The sequence below is a fragment of the Coregonus lavaretus genome (assembly GCF_964263955.1).
Source record: "Coregonus lavaretus genome assembly, chromosome: 1".
In the NCBI taxonomy this organism is placed as follows: Eukaryota; Metazoa; Chordata; class Actinopteri; order Salmoniformes; family Salmonidae; genus Coregonus; species Coregonus lavaretus.
The window spans coordinates 33,702,716-33,722,362 of NC_139988.1; the positions used below are offsets into that span (position 1 = coordinate 33,702,716).

Here is a 19,647-nt window from a genome sequence, read left to right on the forward strand (position 1 = left end):
CCTTATTCACTATGCCAGAGCCCCTGAGCTCTCTCTGTAGATGTGACTTGGCCCATACATGATGTACATATATATATAATTCAAAATGTCTGATCCAGTACCCTCACACATTGTCACTGTCTCCTCTCCCTCCTCAGACACTGGCCAGGTGTATCATCATGTGGGATGAGATTCTACCCAACTCTGAGTGGGTGAGCAGCAATGTGCCTCAGGTAACTGCCCTGAATATGCACACATGCATGAACACCTCAGCTCATTAGACACAAGTCACTGCCAGCACAAACCTCTACTCAGGACAAGTGGTAATATCATTTCGGCCTCAGGTTCTTGGGGTCAGTCCATAGACATTAGAGGTTTCGATCCAACACACTTAATGTTGTTAGTTTGTCATACTGTGTGATGAACTTGTTAATTAATGACATCAGTGCTAAAAAGGAAACAAGTTTCAATCCTCAAATGACTCTTTACTGCCAATAGGATAAGACTGAGGCAACAAGGCTCAATTACATTTCCTGCATCTAGACCCATTTATACGTCAACAAGATCAAATTAGTTAATATCCCCAAAACAATGAAAGCGATGATTATAGAATCAAAGATCGGTTTGCTTTGTTTTTCATCCAGATAATCCAAGAGAATATTGGAAACCCAGTGGTTTCGGAGGATTTGAACATGGAAACTTTGGCGTGAGTACAAACTAACTTTACTACAAGTTTCCTTAGCTCTCTCCGCATGGCTGGATATGAGACAGTCCCATAATGATGTGTGTGATGACTCCTGTCCTCAGCCAAGCCCATGACTACATAATCGCTGGAGCATGCATGGCGGTGGGATTTCGCTTCGCTGGCTCGGCCAACTCTGACGCATTCGACTGCTTGGTAAGAAGCGCAAACTTCAAAATAAGTTAGTTATTTGGCTAGTTCGTCTGTAACCCTTCTGTTTCTCTCACAGTACAAGTTTGCAAGGAGCTTCATGCAGTGTTTGACATCAGCGACAGCGACGGTTGTAAGTTGCACTGCTTTCATACTTCTACCCAACCATAATGTCAATTTTAAGCCAATAGAATACGGTCAAGCTCAAAGTTTGCATCCAAATCACCACAACCAATTTTCTCTATTACGTTGACACTTTCTGCGTATGTGTAAATCTGTGTCTCTGTGTGTCTCCTCTGCCAGACGGGCCACTATAACCTGCAGACATGTCTGAGCATGGTGCTGCTGGCCCTGTCCATGGTGATGGCTGGCTCTGGTAACCTGAAGGTGCTGCAGCTCTGCCGCTTCCTCCACAAGAGGACCAGTGGAGAGATGAACTATGGCTTCCACATGGCCCACCACATGGCCCTGGGCCTGCTCTTCCTGGGAGGAGGAAGGTGAGACATGTTTCCACAACAGATTTCAACTAGCCTCCAATGGTCATAGCTGACAGAAATATTGCTTGTACTGTCTTTTGCATTGAAAGTAAGTAAAACATAATCCAGTCAAGGGATATTTTACCTTTTCACCTGTCATTTGTATCCGTATGGATATGGATTGTATGTTTTGCTACAGACTTAGATAATGGAACAACACGTGTATAATGAGCGGACGTGTGAGGGGAGTCCGGTTATGTAAGTGTTCTTCATAACAAATAGTTCAAATATCCCAGGGCTATGCAAACGGTGACTATGGTGTAGCTATTTTTATGTAACAATACTCATTACTGATGCTAAATCTGCCTCCTTATCAACATTTACTGTTCAAACCCTTTGATTTTAGACTTGCTGTCTTATTTTAGGGCTGACAATTGCAGGCCCAGAACTTCAAGGTTGCAATTTGAATGGCCTTATTGTAGTATTCTCAGCCTATTCTTGCCATCAACATACGCCTGCATAAGGAAAGATTGTAGAGGGGAGCAGACACATGGCGTCTTTCCTTTAATCTCTTCTTTCACTCACTCAATCTCTTTCTCTCTCTCTGGATGTGGTCTGTGGAGAGCTATTTCATCCTGCATAGTAACCAATCACCATACAGCCCTGCCAGTCTGGCTCTCATCATGGAACCTGAAGTGAAACAATTATCTTCTCATTTTGTGTAGCTACAGAGTTCAGCAAGTGAGCCTAGTCTCAGCATAGGGAATGGGTCAATTCAAACATAGAAATATTGCTCAGGGACAGGTTTCTGAAAATGAATTTGAGAAGAGCTAAATGAACAGCCATTCTCTGTGAATATGTTACTCTAGTTCAAGATGAGATCAGTGTTGAGCAAACAGAGGTTGACTGTTGCTCTCTGTGTTTGTGGGTCTTGTTATCAAGCTGACTCGTGTAGTAAATATAGTGCTGTTTTTTCACCTCTGTCTGTAATACACTTCGTAAAAACAGGAACATCCCAGCCACTTCTCTTTATCTGTTGCCATGGAGACTGGATGAGTGGCAGCTCGTGGGTTGAGAACTAATCTCTTCAGTTGGTATTTTAAGAGGAGGCGAGGCAATGCCTGCCCTACACTAACCTAAACAAGTGATTTTTCTCTCCAAGCCGACACAATGGTCTGAACCAGCCTAAGCACACACTTAAGAGCAGCCATTCTTTTTTTAAAGTAGGGCTTTTATGAGCACAAATGACGTCAGGTGCCTAGCAATTCAAAACTGTTTTGCCCTGGCCAAATTCGTCATTTGTTCTTTGGACCTATTCACAAAAGAAGGATTCTATTGTAATATGTGCCAACATCAACACTGATGTGATGTGCCTGTTTGTTTAAATGTATGTCTGTATCCATGATGTAGTGGTCTGATGTTATCCCATTGTCTTCTCCCAGGTACACTCTCAGCACTTCCAACTCAGCAATCGCTGCCTTGCTTTGTGCTCTCTACCCCCATTTCCCTGCCCACAGCACAGACAACCGGTAAGACACACAACCTCAGGAAATACAACAAATAGGTACAGCTTATCAGAGCTCTAAAATGGCAGGACAGACAGTGTTCTAAAGTAAAGCATAGACTTTCAATGGCCATAATGAATTTGGGGGGTGGACTGTTTGAAGGTATTGCTGTTTTGAGCTGTAGATTTTAAGAATTGAAAAATGGGGCGTGAGACGGGGAGGGAGTGTTACATGAGGCGAGATAAGAAAGTCCATCAGAGCTTCTACTGACAGAGCTGTAAAAGTCAAGAGCTCTAAGTCAATGACCATAATTAAGAGTAGTTAAAGCATACCATATAGATGAGGGCTATTCAGTTCCGGCCCTCTCGTGTTGAAGTATTGCAGATTTTTCTTTTCGACCTGCTAGTTGATTTATCAATTGATTTGTAATTGATTAGACAATGTTCACTCATCTGGTCAGTTCCGGCCGGGTCTGACTCAGTTGTTGATTGAATCAAGTTGATTTGATTTAGAAGGAATGGGTGAAAAGCAGCAATTCTGTGGCCCTCCAGGACCTTCATTGAGTGTCCCTGTGTGTGAACTCTGTGCTTCAGGTACCACCTGCAGGCTTTGCGTCACCTGGGAGTCCTGGCGGCTGAGCCTCGTCTGCTGGTCCCAGTCGATGTGGACACACTGAAACCCTGCTACGCCCTGCTGGACGTCACCTACAAGGTATTCAACTCAATGAATTAGTCCCCAGTCAAAATACAACCTGTTGAGGCCAATGCGTGGTCATAACGCCCAGTTACTGTCATCCTAGCTCTGTCTGCTATGACCTTCATATGTGATACCTTTAAGATGAGTCTGACTCATTCATTCAGAATTAATGCCACGTGTTAAATCAATCACTGGAGACCCATGAACTTGAAAATGATTAAACTAAACAGGTGTTCATAGAGGGGAAGTTAACATTTTGGAATGCACTTCCCAGTTTCAGTTTTGCATGTACACATCTGATCCTTCACTACAGAGCTGATTGGTACATTGCGCACTTGTATTAGTAAGAGGCAATAGCAGAAGTTTAAGCTACATGCAATACCTCAGAATTTGGCCCTGCTAATAGTAGTAACAATAAGCAACTGTTGACTTCCCTGTTTTGAATAGTGATCTTGTTACACAGGAGAACTCAAGTTGAACCTTTTCGCTCTCATTTACTGAAAGCGTCATAGGTGTCTGACTAAGCGCTCTCTTTTGTCATAAATGTTCCTGTGAACATAGCCGTTGTTTGTTGTCACTTCCTCTACTTAGCCTTATTTGGGGAGGCTTTTGTACTGTATGTCATTTCATTATTAGCCTAAAATGGCATTACATGCGCACTGTTAAAGGAAAAATCCATTCAAAAACTTTATTAAGGTATTTTGCTCATTATTCCACTGTTGATCCAGTACCAAAATGTGTTTGTTGCATGTCAGCAGTCAAGTTTCCAAGATATTGGACTTTCAAGAAGCAAAGTGTCACATGATGATGTGGCAAAGTGTCACTTCGCTTCTTCAAAATCCAATATCTTAAACTTGACTGCTGACATGCAAAACATTTTGGGACTGTATCGACAGTGGACTAATGAAAAAAATAGCAAAAGATAGTTTTGGAGTGGAGTTTTCCTTGAAGTTCTGCTAAAGGTTGGTTTTGCGGGTTCACCATGAAGTGCTCCTTATTTCAGTTACTCGAGAACAGCAGAGGGAGAGACATGCTGCACACATCGATTATAATGACACACCATGCATGTGTGCAATCACACACTTCATCTCTGTGCTGTCTGCACGTACACACACAGCATATTTCGAAATGTCTTTGTTCACTATGATGTTGCATGCGGCACACGTGTACATGATTTTAATGTGTAAATGGTGAATTTACATTTTCTTTATTTTGTGCACACAGCTTTAGTCCATGTTTCAGTTCATTTGTTTCTGTGTTAATTTCTTCATGAATGTCTTCAGAGCATATTTATTGTGTTTTTCTCCTTATCAGGAGACTCCGTGGTATGAAGAGACTACAGTGGAGTTGATGGCCCCCACCATGTTGCCTGAGCTGCAGCTCCTCAAAAAGGTAGAAGAAAATGTAGTACTTTATCAGACAAATGTAGTCAGGCTGCACAATCATTCTGCTAGTTTAGTCTTGTCAAGCAGGATGGTTGATGTCAACATTAAGAATTACAAACATTTTGTTTGAAAATGAGTAATGCAATTTGTCAGTGTATGCAATTGATACGCTTTTCTTACTTCCTCTTTATAACAAAGTACAGGGAAAGGTCACTTAGGATGGTCAAACTCAACTATTACAAGAAAATCATATATTTTTCACATTGTTCTCAAAATAAAGTTGAAAAGATGATTGGCTGACCTACTTGTTTTAATGTGCTTACAGATTAAAGTAAAAGGACCAAGATACTGGGAGCTGTCCATAGACATGAGTAAAGGGACTCAACATCTAGAGTAAGTCCACCACTTGTCTGTGAAAAGTTTCTGGCCCAATGTACATGTTCATATCATGATATCTCTGTGGGTGAGAACTTAGCAGGTCAATGCCCTTTGATGTCTTTACGATACAGAGAGTTTGTGATGTGCTGCAATAATGGGTGAAAATGGCAGCACATTGTTATGTCCATCCTAACAGGTGACCCAAAATGTGTGTTCCTGTGTATTTGACTATATATTTCTCTATATATGTGTTGTAGGTCCATTCTGTCCCGAGATGGGGTTCTGTATGTGAAGCTGCGTGCGGGTCAGCTGCCCTATAAGGACGACCCTCGGGGTTGGAAGAGTCTATTAGCCCCCAATGTCAACAACAGGAACTCAGAAGTCCGCACATTCAAGGTACAAACATCCTGGCCCTCCGATTACACAAAACTGGACAGTCTGGACAACAGTCCAAACCTTTTATGGTGCAAAAAAGCTACAACATGTTTCTACATTAGTGCTACTTTAGTACTATATTAATATTGTATACATAGAAAGTTCAGTCATACTTTACCATACAGGTCATATTGCTATTTGAGAAGGTCTGGTCACACAAATGTCTTAGGTGGCAAAGGTCCTGTTGAGTATGGCTGGCATACATAGACCAGTACACACATGTATGTCAACGTTGAGGAAATTGAATAGCTGAAATCAATATAACAGACCTAGTATAATGAGTCTCATTCATGCTTCAGAAAGGGCCTAAAAATAGGTTATATTGATGCTCATATAATCCCAGTATAACAAGGAGTAGTCACGTGACATCACTCTGGAGTGGCGGAACGAAACCAATATTTCTTGACAGTATGTGTGACCACTTACTTCCCTGTGCACTCAATGTCAACCTCCGTACCTCCCTATGATCCAATAGCCTTCTCAGTCAATATGTCCCACTAGATGCAATACAGCATCCCTCATTGGAAACCTCCCATAGCCTTCAGTGTGAGTGCCTCCCTTAGGCACGATCAGCAGACCTTGTTGTAGCACGTTTTTTTTTCTCCCACAGCCCGAGGCCATCTCAACCTTCACCTCTGACGCTGCCTTGGTCTCCTTTGCTGAATACTTCTGTAAAGCCTCGGAGAGTGTGAAACATGTGAGTTCATTAGCAGAGTATGGTGCAGCAGGAGGCACGTGGCAGCTATAGTTTAACATTCAAACACGGAGCCTACACAAAGGAAACATTTGACTTAGACTGCCTATGTCTCTCCCCTTGTGAATGCACTTGTTAATAATTTGAATCCCATTTCCACCAGGTACATATTGCATCAGTATATATAATTGGAGATGTTGGAGATTTTATTTTTTGAATACACTGAAATTGAAGGAGATTGGTTCTATCCTTTTGTTCATGATTTTATTTCAATTATTGAAACCTATTTTATAATTCCAAAGTTTTGTTTCTGATTGTTCAATTGATAAGCTCGCACTGAATGGCACTTATATTTACTGTTGTTGTCTTTGTCCAGAAACAGGACACTTTGGCCTTATTCTCTGCCATTCTATATGAGTGTGTCACTCAGGAGAACCCTGAGATGCTGCCTACCTACATCGCTATTGATCAGGTAAGAAACATAGAAATGACTCATACATTAGCAACAGTGGTCTCCAACCCTGTTCCTGGAGAGCTAACCTCCTGTAGGTTTTCGCTCCAACCCCAGTTGTAACTAGCCTGATTCAGTTTATCAACATGCTAATTATTAGAATAATGTGCACTAAATTAGGGTTGCTGTAAAAACGTACAGGTCGGTAGCTCTCCTGGAACAGGGTTGGAGAGCCCTGATGTACATGCTCCCACTCATAGAATGCAACTGTATTACTGTTAGTTAAAGATGCACTATGCAGAAATTGCTCTGCCATTTCCTGGTTGTTAAAGTTCTGATAGTTCGCCTAATTTCAGTTTATGTGACAAAACAAGCAAGTATAGTGTAGAGAATCATTCACCATCTAAACTGCTGTGAAATATATTTTCCATAACCAAAAGTAAAAGACTCAAAAAACCTAACTTAAGCATGGAAAGCATAGAAACAGCGTACATAGAACATATATACCGCTTCTTATACTTGCTTTCAATGAGAATGACAGATCTATAATAGTTTTCATAGATTGACTTTTCCCAATGCAAACTGATGTCATTTCAATGTGCTCTCGATTGTATTTCTCCAATGTCATCTCCTAGTGTGTGTGTTGACTGTTTTCTCCCCCAGGCGGTACGAACCCTGGCGCAGACGGAGATGTGTGAGACGTTTGCTCTGTGGCAGATGAGACTAGTGTTGGAGCTGTGTGAGAGCAGGGTGCTGCAGCCCAGACTGAGGGAGGGGGCACAGGGCAGGGGGCTGCTGCTCAGCTCTGAGTTCCTGCCTGTCATGAAGAACTCTGCCGATGGCACCCTGGACCGCTGGCTCACTGGTGAGCAGTCTCAACACAGTGGGAGAGGCACAGAGGATAGACTGTTAACACATCAATTTGAATGAACTGTACATTTGAATGTAAACAGTACAGTTTGTAGAAGTGTGTACCTGTATTGTGACACACAGTTCCCGTCAATGGGACTGTACGTGCCAGAACATGTCTTTGGGTGTGACAACTGTAAAGACGTGGGAAACATGGGAGGTTGCTATGGCAGGCTTTCTTTCTCAATAAATATTGGCAAGTGGCAACCATCAATAGAAAACAGATTATGTGATAGTGTTACATTAGGAATAAATCAAATAAAAAACATTGTCACATGCGCAGAATACAACAGGTGTAGTAGACATTACCGTGAAATGCTTATTTACAAGCCCTTAACCAACAATGCAGTTTTAAGAAAATAGAGTTTAGAAAATAAAAATAATATTTACTAAATAAACTAAAGTGAAAAAAAAGTTTTTAAAAAAGTAACACAATAAAATTACAATAACGAGGCTATATACAGGAGGTACCGGTACCGAGTCAATGTGGGGGGGTGTCAATGCAAATAGTCTGGGTGGCCATTTGATTAATTGTTCAGCAGTCTTATGGCTTGTGGGTAGAAGCTGTTAAGGAGCCTTTTGGACCTAGACTTGGCGCTCCGTTACCGCTTGCCGTGCGGTAGCAGAGAGAACAGTCTGACTTGGGTGATTGCAGTCTTTGACAATTTTTGGGGCCTTCCTCTGACCGCATAGTATATAGGTCCTAAATGGCAGGAAGCTTGGCCCCAGTGACGTACTGGGCCGTATGCACTACCCTCTGTAGTGCCTTAAGGTCGGATGCCGAGCAGTTGCCATACCAGGCGGTGATGCTCTCGATGGTGCAGCTGTAGAACCTTTTGAGGATCTGGGGACCCATGCCAAATCTTTTCAGTCTCCTGAGGGGGAAAAGGCATTGTCTTGCCCTTTTCACGACTGTCTTGGTGTGTTTGGACCATGATAGTTTGTTGGTGATGTGGACACCAAGGAACTTGAAACTCTCGACCTGTTACATTACAGCCCCGTCTATGTGAATGGGGCGTTTTCGGCCCTCCTTTTCCTGTAGTCCACGATCAGCTCCTTTGTCTTGCTCACATTGAGGGAGAGGTTGTTGTCCTGGCACCACACTGCCAGGTTTCTGACGACCTCCCTATAGGCTGTCTCATCGTTGTCAGTGATCAGGCCTACCACTGTTGTGTCGTCAGCAAACTTAATGATGGTGTTGGAGTCGTGCTTGGCCACGCAGTCGTGGGTGAACAGGGAGTACAGGAGGGGACTAAGCACATACCCCTGAGGGGCACCCGTGTTGAGGGTCAGCGTGGCAGATGTGTTGTTGCCTACCCTTACCACCTGGGGGCGGCCCGTCAGGAAGTCCAGAATCGAGTTGCAGAGGGAGGTGTTTAGTCCCAGGATCCTTAGCTTAGTGATGAGCTTTGTGGGCACTATGGTGTTGAACGCTGAGCTGTAGTCAATGAACAGCATTCTCACATAGGTGTTTCTTTTGTCCAGGTGGGAAAGGGCAATGTGGATTGCGATTGAGGTTGCGTCATCTGTGGATCTGTTGGGGCGGTTTGCGAATTGGAGTGGGTCTAGCGTTTCTGGGATGATGGTGTTGATGTGAGCCATGACCAGCCTTTCAAAGCACATCATGGCTACCGGCATGAGTGCTACGGGGCGGTAGTCATTTAGGCAGGTTACTTTCGCTTTCTTGGGCACAGGGACTATGGTGGTCTGCTTGAAACATGTAGGTATTACGGACTCGGTCAGGGAGAGGTTGGAAAAGTCAGTGAAGACACTTGCCAGTTGGTCGGCACATGCTTTGAGTACACGTCCTGGTGTAATCCATCTGGCCCAGCGGCCTTGTGAATGTTGACCTGTTTAAAGGTTTTGCTCACATCGGCTACGGAGAGTGTGATCACACAGTCATCCGGAACAGCTGGTGCTCTCATGTATGCTTCAGTGTTGCTTGCCTCGAAGCGAGCATAAAGGCATTTAGCCCGTCTGGTAGGCTCGCGTCACTGGCCGGCTGGGTTTCCCTTTGTAATCCATAATAGGTTGCAAGCCCTGCCACATCCGACAAGCGTCAGAGCCGGTGTAGTAGGATTCAATCTTAGTCCTTTATTGACGCTTTGCCTGTTTGATGGTTTGTCTGAGGGCAAAGCAGGATTTCTTATAAGCGTCTGGATTAGTGTCCCGCTCCTTGAAAGCGGCAGCTCTAGCCTTTAACTCGGTGCAGGTGTAGCCTGTAATCCATGGCTTCTTGTTGGGAAATGTACGTACGGTCACTGTTGGGACGACGTCGTCGATGCACTTATTGATGAAGCTGGTGACTGAGGTGGTATACTCCTCAATGCCATTGGATGACTCCTGGAACATATTCCAGTCTGTGCCTGCAAAACAGTCCTGTAGTGTAGCATCCGCATCATCTGACCACTTCCGTATTGAGCGAGTCACTGGTACTTCCTGCTTTGTTTTTGCTTGTAAGCAGGAATCAGGAGGATAGAATTATGGTCAGATTTGCCAAATGGAGGGGGAGGGAGAGCTTTGTACGTGTCTCTGTGTGTGGAGTAAAGGTGATCTAGAGTTTTTTTCCCTCTGGTAGAAATGAGGTAAAACAGATTTAAGTTTGCCTGCATTAAAGTCACCGGCCACTAGGAGTGCCGCTTCTGTATGAGCATTTTCTTGTTCGCTTATGGCCTTATACAGCTCGTTGAGTGCGGTCTTAGTGCCAGCATCAGTTTGTGGTGGTAAATAGATGGCTACGAAAAATATAGATGAAAACTCTCTTGGTAGATAGTGTGGTCTACAGCTTATCATGAGGTACTCTACCTCAGGCGAGCAATACCTCAAGACTTCCTTAATATTAGACATCGTGCACCAGCTGTTATTGACAAATAATCAGGTCCATTCCATGATTGCATCTGACGTGTGTGTGTGAAACCCCTCCCCCGTCTCCACAGATAACAGCCATGTGTTGAGGTCATACATGAGTGGCCAGTCCCTTACTGAGGACATGCTGTCCAACATGCTGGCGTGCTTCCTGGTTTACCACTCCATCCCCTGCCTCAGTAAGATGTCTGCCACACACCTGGAAGGTAAACAACTGTTAGCTAAATGTTGTCGTTAGATTTACGTTTAGTTTGAACCTAACATGTTTGACTATGGTGGTCTCTCTTTTGGCTGACTGCTGGATTCTTATCTGACTCTTTTTGTGTCATGTGTGGAGTAGTCATGTCTCACTCATGTCTCTACCAATCCGCTCACCTGGTTCCACAGGAAGTACATCATTCCCTGAGCTCCTGTTGAAGTTCAGTCAGCTGGGCATCCCTGTACGCGCCCTGCTGCGTTTGGGCCCTCTGCTCCTAGGGACTGCAGGCTTCTGGACCGGACAACTGGCCTGTTGATATTACCCTGACCTTTGACCTCTAACCTTGGTCTCTGACTTTACCCTGGTCTTGACCCACAAGGGTCACTCTGTACTGCTTGTTGCAGCTCGCAAGAAATGGACCTGATATTATATAACATTTCATTGTAAAGGCTTTCTTGATACAGATTGTATGTCAAATGTTTGTACTGTACTTATGTTTGTATTCAATATATAATAATGCAGTAAATAAAATGTGATTTGAGGCTAATGTTAGTGTAAGTGACAAGTATTTGCACTGAATGTATTTAAAGGTAAAGCTATTAACTATCATGGATGTGAATGACCAAGCATTGTACATGTTATTTTGGCTAACTCTGTGTGGTTGCAGTGTTGCCATTTTGTATTTTCCATTACAAGAGACGTTCCGGCACTGGATACAGTCTAGACTGTTACCTTAAATTAATTATCAGAAAAGTTGTTCCGGAAAAGTTGTTCAGATATTAGTTTAGTCTCTGCAGTATGTGTTGGGAGGTAGTGCGTGGGCTGTGGTGCAACAGAATGCATTGGCCTGAGCTGTGATCTGACAACATAACTGCTCTGGGAACATTCCACAGTATAATGGAAAACATCCTGCAACAAATACCACACCCACTTCACCCCATACAAATCTGTTTTCTTTTGGCCTTGTACAGTGCATTCGGAAAGTATTCAGACCTCTTCCATGCAGCAAATAACCTTCGCATCATGTAAATAAGGTATTTCTGTTTTTTGTTTGTAATAAATATGCAAACATTTCTAAAAACCTGTTTTTACTTTGTCTTTATGGGGTATAATGTGTAGATTATTTTTTTTTTTTTTCATCAGTCAATTTTAGAATAAGACTGTAACGCAACAACGTGGAAAAAGACAAGAGGTCTGGATACTTTCCGAATGCACCGTATACCCAAATAGCTTTGTGTCCTCATCTTGACCATGTTATACAGGGCCTAGCTGTTTGTGTCCCCATGGTATACAGTCATGCTCTAAAAAAACTACTTTGGCAATAGCTTTTTTGTGGCATCTGTAGGACCAACTTGCATGAAAGGCACACAGAGCTGTTTCAGATGGATTGCATACATACCATATTAGCAGGAATGCTGTCATGTGGTTCAGTGAACATTACAGACACACACAAAAGTATTTGATTTTGCAAGGGAGAACCATCAGAGAATGTGAGGAATTTAAAGGCCCAGTGCAGTCAAAAATGTTATTTTCCAGTATTTTATATTCATTTCCACACTTAAGGTTAGAATAATACTGTGAAAATGATAATGCCCTTTCAGTGTAAGTGCTGTTTGAAAATACCGGCTGATATTTCAGCCTGTTTTGGTGGGATGGAGTTTTGGCATTCCATGGTGACATCACCATGCAGTAAATGAGTTAATAGACCATTAAGAAAGTTCCAAACCTCTCCCCCAATAACAGCACATTTTTCAGTTTTCCCCTCCCAACTCATTCCACTCATACAGTCCTAGCCAAATTATTGCTTGAGAACTTGCCCTTTACTTAGAAGCAATTTTTGTAAAAAAAAGAAAGAAAAAAAAGACAGTTTTAATTGAAAACAATCACAGCAAGGAGATAAAAAACAGCTGCTTTGGACCTTTTAAATTGAGTGGTGCAACTTTTCTCTTAACTTATTGGAAGGGGAGTGTGGCATGCTGCAAGTACAATGTGGGTAACTGATTCTCTCTTGTAGTTACTATACAGTATAATTGAATACTGTTTTGGAACATTGTGGCAACCAGCAAAGTGAAGTGAGTAATAGTGCAAATTCTCTGGGGAGGCAGCAACCAGTTCCGAAGCTGGTACAAAGAGGCAGTGATGCTGTGTATTTTTTCCTCTGTAAGAAGTATGACATTGCCATTTGGTTTGTTCTTCTGTGGACATCCATGAAATGTGTAATAGGATCTACAACTTCATATTCCAAACATGTCATGGGATTTTACAGGTCAATGGCCAACCGAAACTGTAGAGCGAGTGGGTGTATTCATGAGTTTATGACCTTCAAAGGTGATGCCTTTAATAAGTGTGTGGGAATCAGTGCCCTAGGGAGCGGGCTGTTTACACAAGACATTCTATGTATGTCATACTGGTACACACCCTGTGGCCCTGGAGGTTCTCACTTCCTAAGTCAACATTGAAACAAGGCCAGTATACATAACAATAACACAAAACAAATAAATAAAAAATGTCTATTGGTCCTTAATGCTAAAAAAATTATTGCATGCAGAAAGAGAATCAAATGTCCAGTTTATAAATAGGCTACATTTTTTATTATTCTAGTCGTGTTTACTGGCCATCTGGCATTTCGGGCAAATGCCAGATGGGCTGGTCCAGTTTTAGCCTAGTGGACCTGTCGAACTTGGATTTTTGGCACAAAATTATAATTATCTGGCAAATAATGGGGGCCTCGAGAAAAAATTAGCTGGTGTGGGGACCTTGAGGAAAAAAATGGACAGGTGTGGGGGCCTCAAATGGAAAAAAATTTGTACAGTGTGTTCGAAATGGCAGGGACGATTTTTGGTCACAGTCTGCCCCCGATTAAGTTGTCATAAAAGTGCCTACATATGTGCACAAACAGACATTCAATTAAGACAACATTTGAATGGCAAAGTTGGCAGTTCGTGGAGTAAGGTGGGTGTGACCAACTACGAAGAAAAGTGTCACAGTTCTACTCCAAAGCTATGAATGGCTGCAGAACTGCAAACGCCTAGTGTTACTGTACATGAGAAGGCAGGACTTCGATCAGTTAGGTAGCTACACTGCTTAGTCCGTTTTAGAAGGACTTTTGCCAACATCGAAATAACTTGGTCAAAATGTATTATCCACCTAACTCGTTCCTGAACTGGCGCAAACCAGAAATATTCTGCACTACTTTTAATAATGGGTAAGTAGTAATTACATGCGAAATAACAGATTTGATATATTTTTGTTAGTGACTAGACACACATGAAGACTACGAATATTCTACATAATATTAAATAATATTTTGTAGTTTGAGGAAGCCATACAGTGGTACTTGAATGGAAATATAAGTAATGTACACACAAGGGCCAACTAGGGTGCAGCAATAAGACTATGTACATATTTATGGATACATTTGAACGATAACTTCCCTCTGAAATTGACATTTCGGAAGTGAAGCACGTATGACGCTAGCTGATACATTTTTTTAAATGTGGAGACTACAGAGCACTCTTGTAAAGGGCGGTTTGCAGAGATAAAAGGAAGTATGCGATGTCAGCATGAGAGAAGTCTAGCTTGCTTTTTGTATTTTTGAAAACGAATTGTCTTTGAACCGTTGACAAACAAAGCCCTTTGGAAAACTGTCTTATTATGCACGTTACGCACATTTCATACTGCCCATCATAAATATGAACGGAATGCGTAGTTAATACATTATTTATCTACATTTCTATAGGACCCAGGTTTGTGATGAGACTAGAGTGCCGAGTCATAGACTTTCATTTCTGAGTGACAAGAAGATAGGGGGGCGTGAGCTATCTAGAATGTAGCACCTGTTTCACAGACATTATCCCAAGTGCACTGGTTCAGTTTAGATTGCATTCCTTTCCTTACCACAGATATAAAACGACTGGAAGAGGTGAATGCAAACCGCCATCTATCCAATTCAGCACACTCAGCTCATATGGGACAGGAGACAAGGACAGGCTGTCTCTAGTTAACAACACATTTCCAAAAGGTTTAAGCCCTAGTGTTACATTTACTCTACAACTCAAAGCTCTGTCTTTTCCCTGGCCTGAATGAATCAATTTTTCTGTCTCAGAATGAGTACTCTGGGACTTCCCTCTCTCTCTCTCATATCCATTCATGTGGTTTAAGTTTGGCTCAGTTAGCTGGCTATGTTCATCAAATAAGCTGTGAATAGTACAGTCATTTTCATATTGCTCCTCAGAAACCACATGTATTCTGTGTTTTAGCTTACATAGACCGAAAGACAGGTCCCACCCAAATCAGTTTACATTTAAGATGGACAGAAAACCAACTGTATTTACATGCACAGCACACAGTTGACAGAATTACAATCATTAGGGGACTGAGCGAGGTCATGTCCACTTCCCATGATTGATGGGAGTGGAACTAGAACACATTCTGGTGATTCTCATTTAGAATGAACTCCCCCCTCGTATTAGCTTCATCAACAGGAGCTGCAGTTTGCTGTGTCACAGGATGGAGGTAATAGTAATTCTCCAGAATAGTGTATGTCTTTCTGTACTTGTGGAGCTCTGGTCACTGCATACTGAAAACACTAAACAGAAATAGTTGATGGTGGTTGGAGCTTGTGGCACTATATGGTTAACAGTTGTGAAGGCTCTCACGTAAAACCTAGTTTTGTAACGGTACTTCAGTTTACAACAAAACCCCAGTCTGTTTTTAGTCAGTGGGACTGGTTTCCAGTAAAAACCTGCCATTGTTGAGTAGAAGAGAAAGGAAGTGGTGGCCTTGAAACTTGCATTCATAAAACAACGTATGGCAGTCTGAGTCTGAACACGTTTGGTTTTAGTATTGTGCTCCCAACTGGTGTCAGGACTGGTGGTGCAATAGTCTAATATTCACAACTTGAATAAAGCTAATGTTGAGTATAGTGAGTTTAATGTCTACAGTTATGGAGAAGAGCAATAAAAGAGGAATTGGCCAACAGGTAATCAGAACAGTTGATGAAGTGATAGCAAAGTGAAATCCTTAAAATACTTCAGAATAAACTGAAATCTATTTGGTATTTAATTAGGATCCTCATTAGCTATTGCGAAGGCAGCAGATACTCTTCACACAAAACATGAAACATGAGATAATACAAAACATGAATAGAAAAGAACAGCTCAAGGACAGAACTACATACATTTTAAAATGGCACACATAGCCTACATATCAATACATACACACAAAATGTCTAGGTCAAATAGGGGAGAGGCGTTGTGCTGTGCGTGACGTGTTGCTTTATCAGTTTTTTAAAATCAGGTTTGACGTTCATTTGAGCAATATGAGATGGAAGGGAGTTCCATGCAATAATTGTCTCTATATAATACTGTACGCTTTCTTTAATTTGTTCTGGATTTGAAGACTGTGAAAAGACTCCTGGTGGCATGTCTGGTGGGGTAAGTGTGTGTGTCAGAGCTGTGTGTAGGTTGACTATGCAAACAATTTGGAATTTTCAACACATTGTTTCTCATTAAAAGAAGAATTGCTACAGTCAGTCTCTCCTCAACTCTTAGCCAAGAGAGACTGGCATGCATAGTATTAATATCAGTGGAGGCTGCTGAGGGGAGGATGGCTCATAATAATGGCTGGAACAGAGCGAATGAAATGGCATCAAACACATGGAAAGCATTTGTTTAATGTTGTTGATACCTTTCCACATATTCCACTCCAGCCATTACCACGTATCTGTGCCACCAACCTCCTGTGATTAATATTAGCCCTCTGATTACAATGAAGAGCAAGACGTGCCACTCTGTTCTGGGCCAGCTGCAGCTTAACTAAGTATTTATTTGCAGCACTTGACCACATGACTGGACAATAATTAAGATAAGACAAAATTAGAGTCTGCAGGACTTGCTCTTTGGAGTGTGGTGTCAAAAAAGCAGAGCATCTCTTGAATATGGACAGACCTCTCCCCATCTTTACAACCATTGAATCATTACCAGATTCAACTGAGGTCTAGAGCTTAGGGAATGATTTGTACCAAATACAATGCTCCTAGTTTTAGAGATGATCAGGACCAGTTTTTTACTGGCCACCCATTCCAAAACTGACTGCAACTCTTTGTTAAGGGTTTCAGTGACTTCATTAGCTGTGGTTGCTGGTACGTATATGGTTGAATCATCAGCATACATAGACACACAGGCTTTGTTTAATGCCAGTGGCAGGTCATTGGTAAAAATAGAAAAGAGTAAAGGGCCTAGAGAGCTGCCCTGCAGTACAATACACCCTAAATGTTTGACATTAGAGAGGCTTCCATTAAAGAAAACCCTCTGAGTTCTATTAGATAGATACAGTGAGGGAAGAAAGTATTTGATCCCCTGCTGATTTTGTACGTTTGCCCACTGACAAAGAAATGATCAGTCTATAATTTTAATGGTAGGTTTATTTGAACAGTGAGAGACAGAATAACAACAACAAAATCCAGAAAAACGCATGTCAAAAAACGTTATAAATTGATTTGCATTTTAATGAGGGAAATAAGTATTTGACCCCCTCTCAATCAGAAAGATTTCTGGCTCCCAGGACCAAAGAGCTCTCCAAGGATGTCAGGGACAAGATTGTAGACCTACACAAGGCTGGAATCTGCTACAAGACCATCGCCAAGCAGCTTGGTGAGAAGGTGACAACAGTTGGTGTGATTATTCGCAAATGGAAGAAACACAAAATAACTGTCAATCTCCCTCGGCCTGGGGCTCCATGCAAGATCTCACCTCGTGGAGTTGCAATGATCATGAGAACGGTGAGGAATCAGCCCAGAATTACACGGGAGGATCTTGTCAATGATCTCAAGGCAGCTGGGACCATAGTCACCAAGAAAACAATTGGTTACACACTACGCCGTGAAGGACTGAAACCCTGCAGCGCCCGCAAGGTCCCCCTGCTCAAGAAAGCACATATACAGGCCCGTCTGAAGTTTGCCAATGAACATCTGAATGATTCAGAGGAGAACTGGGTGAAAGTGTTGTGGTCAGATGAGACCAAAATCGAGCTCTTTGGCATCAACTTAACTCGCCGTGTTTGGAGGAGGAGGAATGCTGCCTATGACCCCAAGAACACCATCCCCACCGTCAAACATGGAGGTGGAAACATTATGCTTTGGGGGTGTTTTTCTGCTAAGGGGACAGGACAACTTCACCGCATCAAAGGGACGATGGACAGGGCCATGTACTGTCAAATCTTGGGTGAGAACCTCCTTCCCTCAGCCAGGGCATTGAAAATGGGTCGTGGATGGGTATTCCAGCATGACAATGACCTAAAACACACGGCCAAGGCAACAAAGGAGTGGCTCAACAAGAAGCACATTAAGGTCCTGGAGTGGCCTAGCCAGTCTCCAGACTTTAATCCCATAGAAAATCTGTGGAGGGAGCTGAAGGTTAGAGTTGCCAAACGTCAGCCTCGAAACCTTAATGACTTGGAGAAGATCTGCAAAGAGGAGTGGGACAAAATCCCTCCTGAGATGTGTGCAAACCTGGTGGCCAACTACAAGAAACGTCTGACCTCTGTGATTGCCAGCAAGGGTTTTGCCACCAAGTACTAAGTAATGTTTTGCAGAGGGGTCAAATACTTATTTCCCTCATTAAAATGCAAATCAATTTATAACATTTTTGACATGCGTTTTTCTGGATTTTTTTGTTGTTATTCTGTCTCTCACCGTTCAAATAAACCTACCATCAAATTATAGACTGATCATGTCTTTGTCAGTGGGCAAACGTACAAAATCAGCAGGGGATCAAATACTTTTTTCCCTCACTGTAGCTCTGAATCCAAGAAATGGCAGAGGTTGAAAAGCCATATAACATACAGTACCAGTGAAAAGTTTGGATACACCTACTCATTCAAGGGTTTTTCTTTATTTTTACTATTTTCTACATTATAGAATAATAGTGAAGACATCAAAACTATGAAATAACACGTATGGAATCATGTAGTAACCAAAAAAGTGTTAAACAAATCAAAATATATTTTATATTTGAGATTCTTCAAATAGCCACCCTTTGCCTTTATGAGAGCTTTGCACACGCTTGGCATTCTCTCAACCAGCTTCACCTGGAATGCTTTTCCAACAGTCTTGAAGGAGTTCCCACATATGGTGAGCACTTGTTGGCTGCTTTTCCTTCACTCTGCCGTCCGACTCATCCCAAGCCATCTCAATTGGGTTGAGCTTGGGGGATTGTGGAGGCCAGGTCATCTGATGCAGCACTCCATCACTCTCCTTCTTGGTAAAATAGCCCTTACACAGCCTGGAGGTGTGTTTTGGGTCATTGTCCTGTTGAAAAACAAATGATAGTCCCACTAAGCCCAAACCAGATGGGACGGCGTACAGCTGCAGAATGCTGTGGTAGCCATGCTGGTTAAGTGTGCCTTGAATTCTAAATAAATCACATACAGTGTCACCAGCAAAGCACGCCCACACCATAACACCTCCTCCTCCATGCTTTACGGTGGGGACCACACATGCGGAGATCATCCGTTCACCCACACCGCGTCTCACAAAGACACGGCGGTTGGAACCAAAAATCTCAAATTTGGACTCCAGACCAAAGGACAAATTTCCACCAGTCTAATGTCCATTGCTCGTGTTTCTTGGCCCAAGCAAGTCTCTTCTTCTCATTGGTTGCCTTTAGTAGTGGTTTCTTTGCAGCAAATCGACCATGAAGGCCTGATTCACACAGTCCCCTCTGAACAGTTGATGTTGAGATGTATCGGTGACTTGAACTCTGTGAAGCATTTATTTGGGCTGC

At 42.5% G+C, this 19,647-nt stretch overlaps 1 protein-coding gene and 1 long non-coding RNA gene across 2 annotated transcripts in view; both read left to right on the top strand.

Moving 5' to 3' along the window:
- Positions 1 to 11,940, top strand: part of LOC311131381 (anaphase-promoting complex subunit 1-like) — a 47,190-nt gene extending 35,250 nt beyond the window's left edge. The window contains exons 35-49 of the mRNA XM_084164342.1: positions 138 to 212; positions 624 to 685; positions 787 to 877; positions 951 to 1,004; positions 1,175 to 1,368; positions 2,790 to 2,876; positions 3,446 to 3,563; positions 4,863 to 4,940; positions 5,259 to 5,326; positions 5,569 to 5,707; positions 6,357 to 6,443; positions 6,817 to 6,912; positions 7,555 to 7,756; positions 10,737 to 10,871; positions 11,053 to 11,940. Of these exons, the coding sequence (XP_084020468.1) occupies positions 138 to 212; positions 624 to 685; positions 787 to 877; positions 951 to 1,004; positions 1,175 to 1,368; positions 2,790 to 2,876; positions 3,446 to 3,563; positions 4,863 to 4,940; positions 5,259 to 5,326; positions 5,569 to 5,707; positions 6,357 to 6,443; positions 6,817 to 6,912; positions 7,555 to 7,756; positions 10,737 to 10,871; positions 11,053 to 11,180 (1,614 nt within the window). The 3' untranslated portion in view covers positions 11,181 to 11,940. The remainder of the gene's footprint in view (positions 1 to 137; positions 213 to 623; positions 686 to 786; positions 878 to 950; positions 1,005 to 1,174; positions 1,369 to 2,789; positions 2,877 to 3,445; positions 3,564 to 4,862; positions 4,941 to 5,258; positions 5,327 to 5,568; positions 5,708 to 6,356; positions 6,444 to 6,816; positions 6,913 to 7,554; positions 7,757 to 10,736; positions 10,872 to 11,052) is intronic.
- Positions 11,941 to 13,897: 1,957 nt separating this feature from the next.
- Positions 13,898 to 19,647, top strand: part of LOC311132755 — a 39,671-nt gene continuing 33,921 nt past the window's right edge. Inside the window, exon 1 of the long non-coding RNA XR_014613535.1 lies at positions 13,898 to 14,069. This is a non-coding gene — a long non-coding RNA (uncharacterized lncRNA). The remainder of the gene's footprint in view (positions 14,070 to 19,647) is intronic.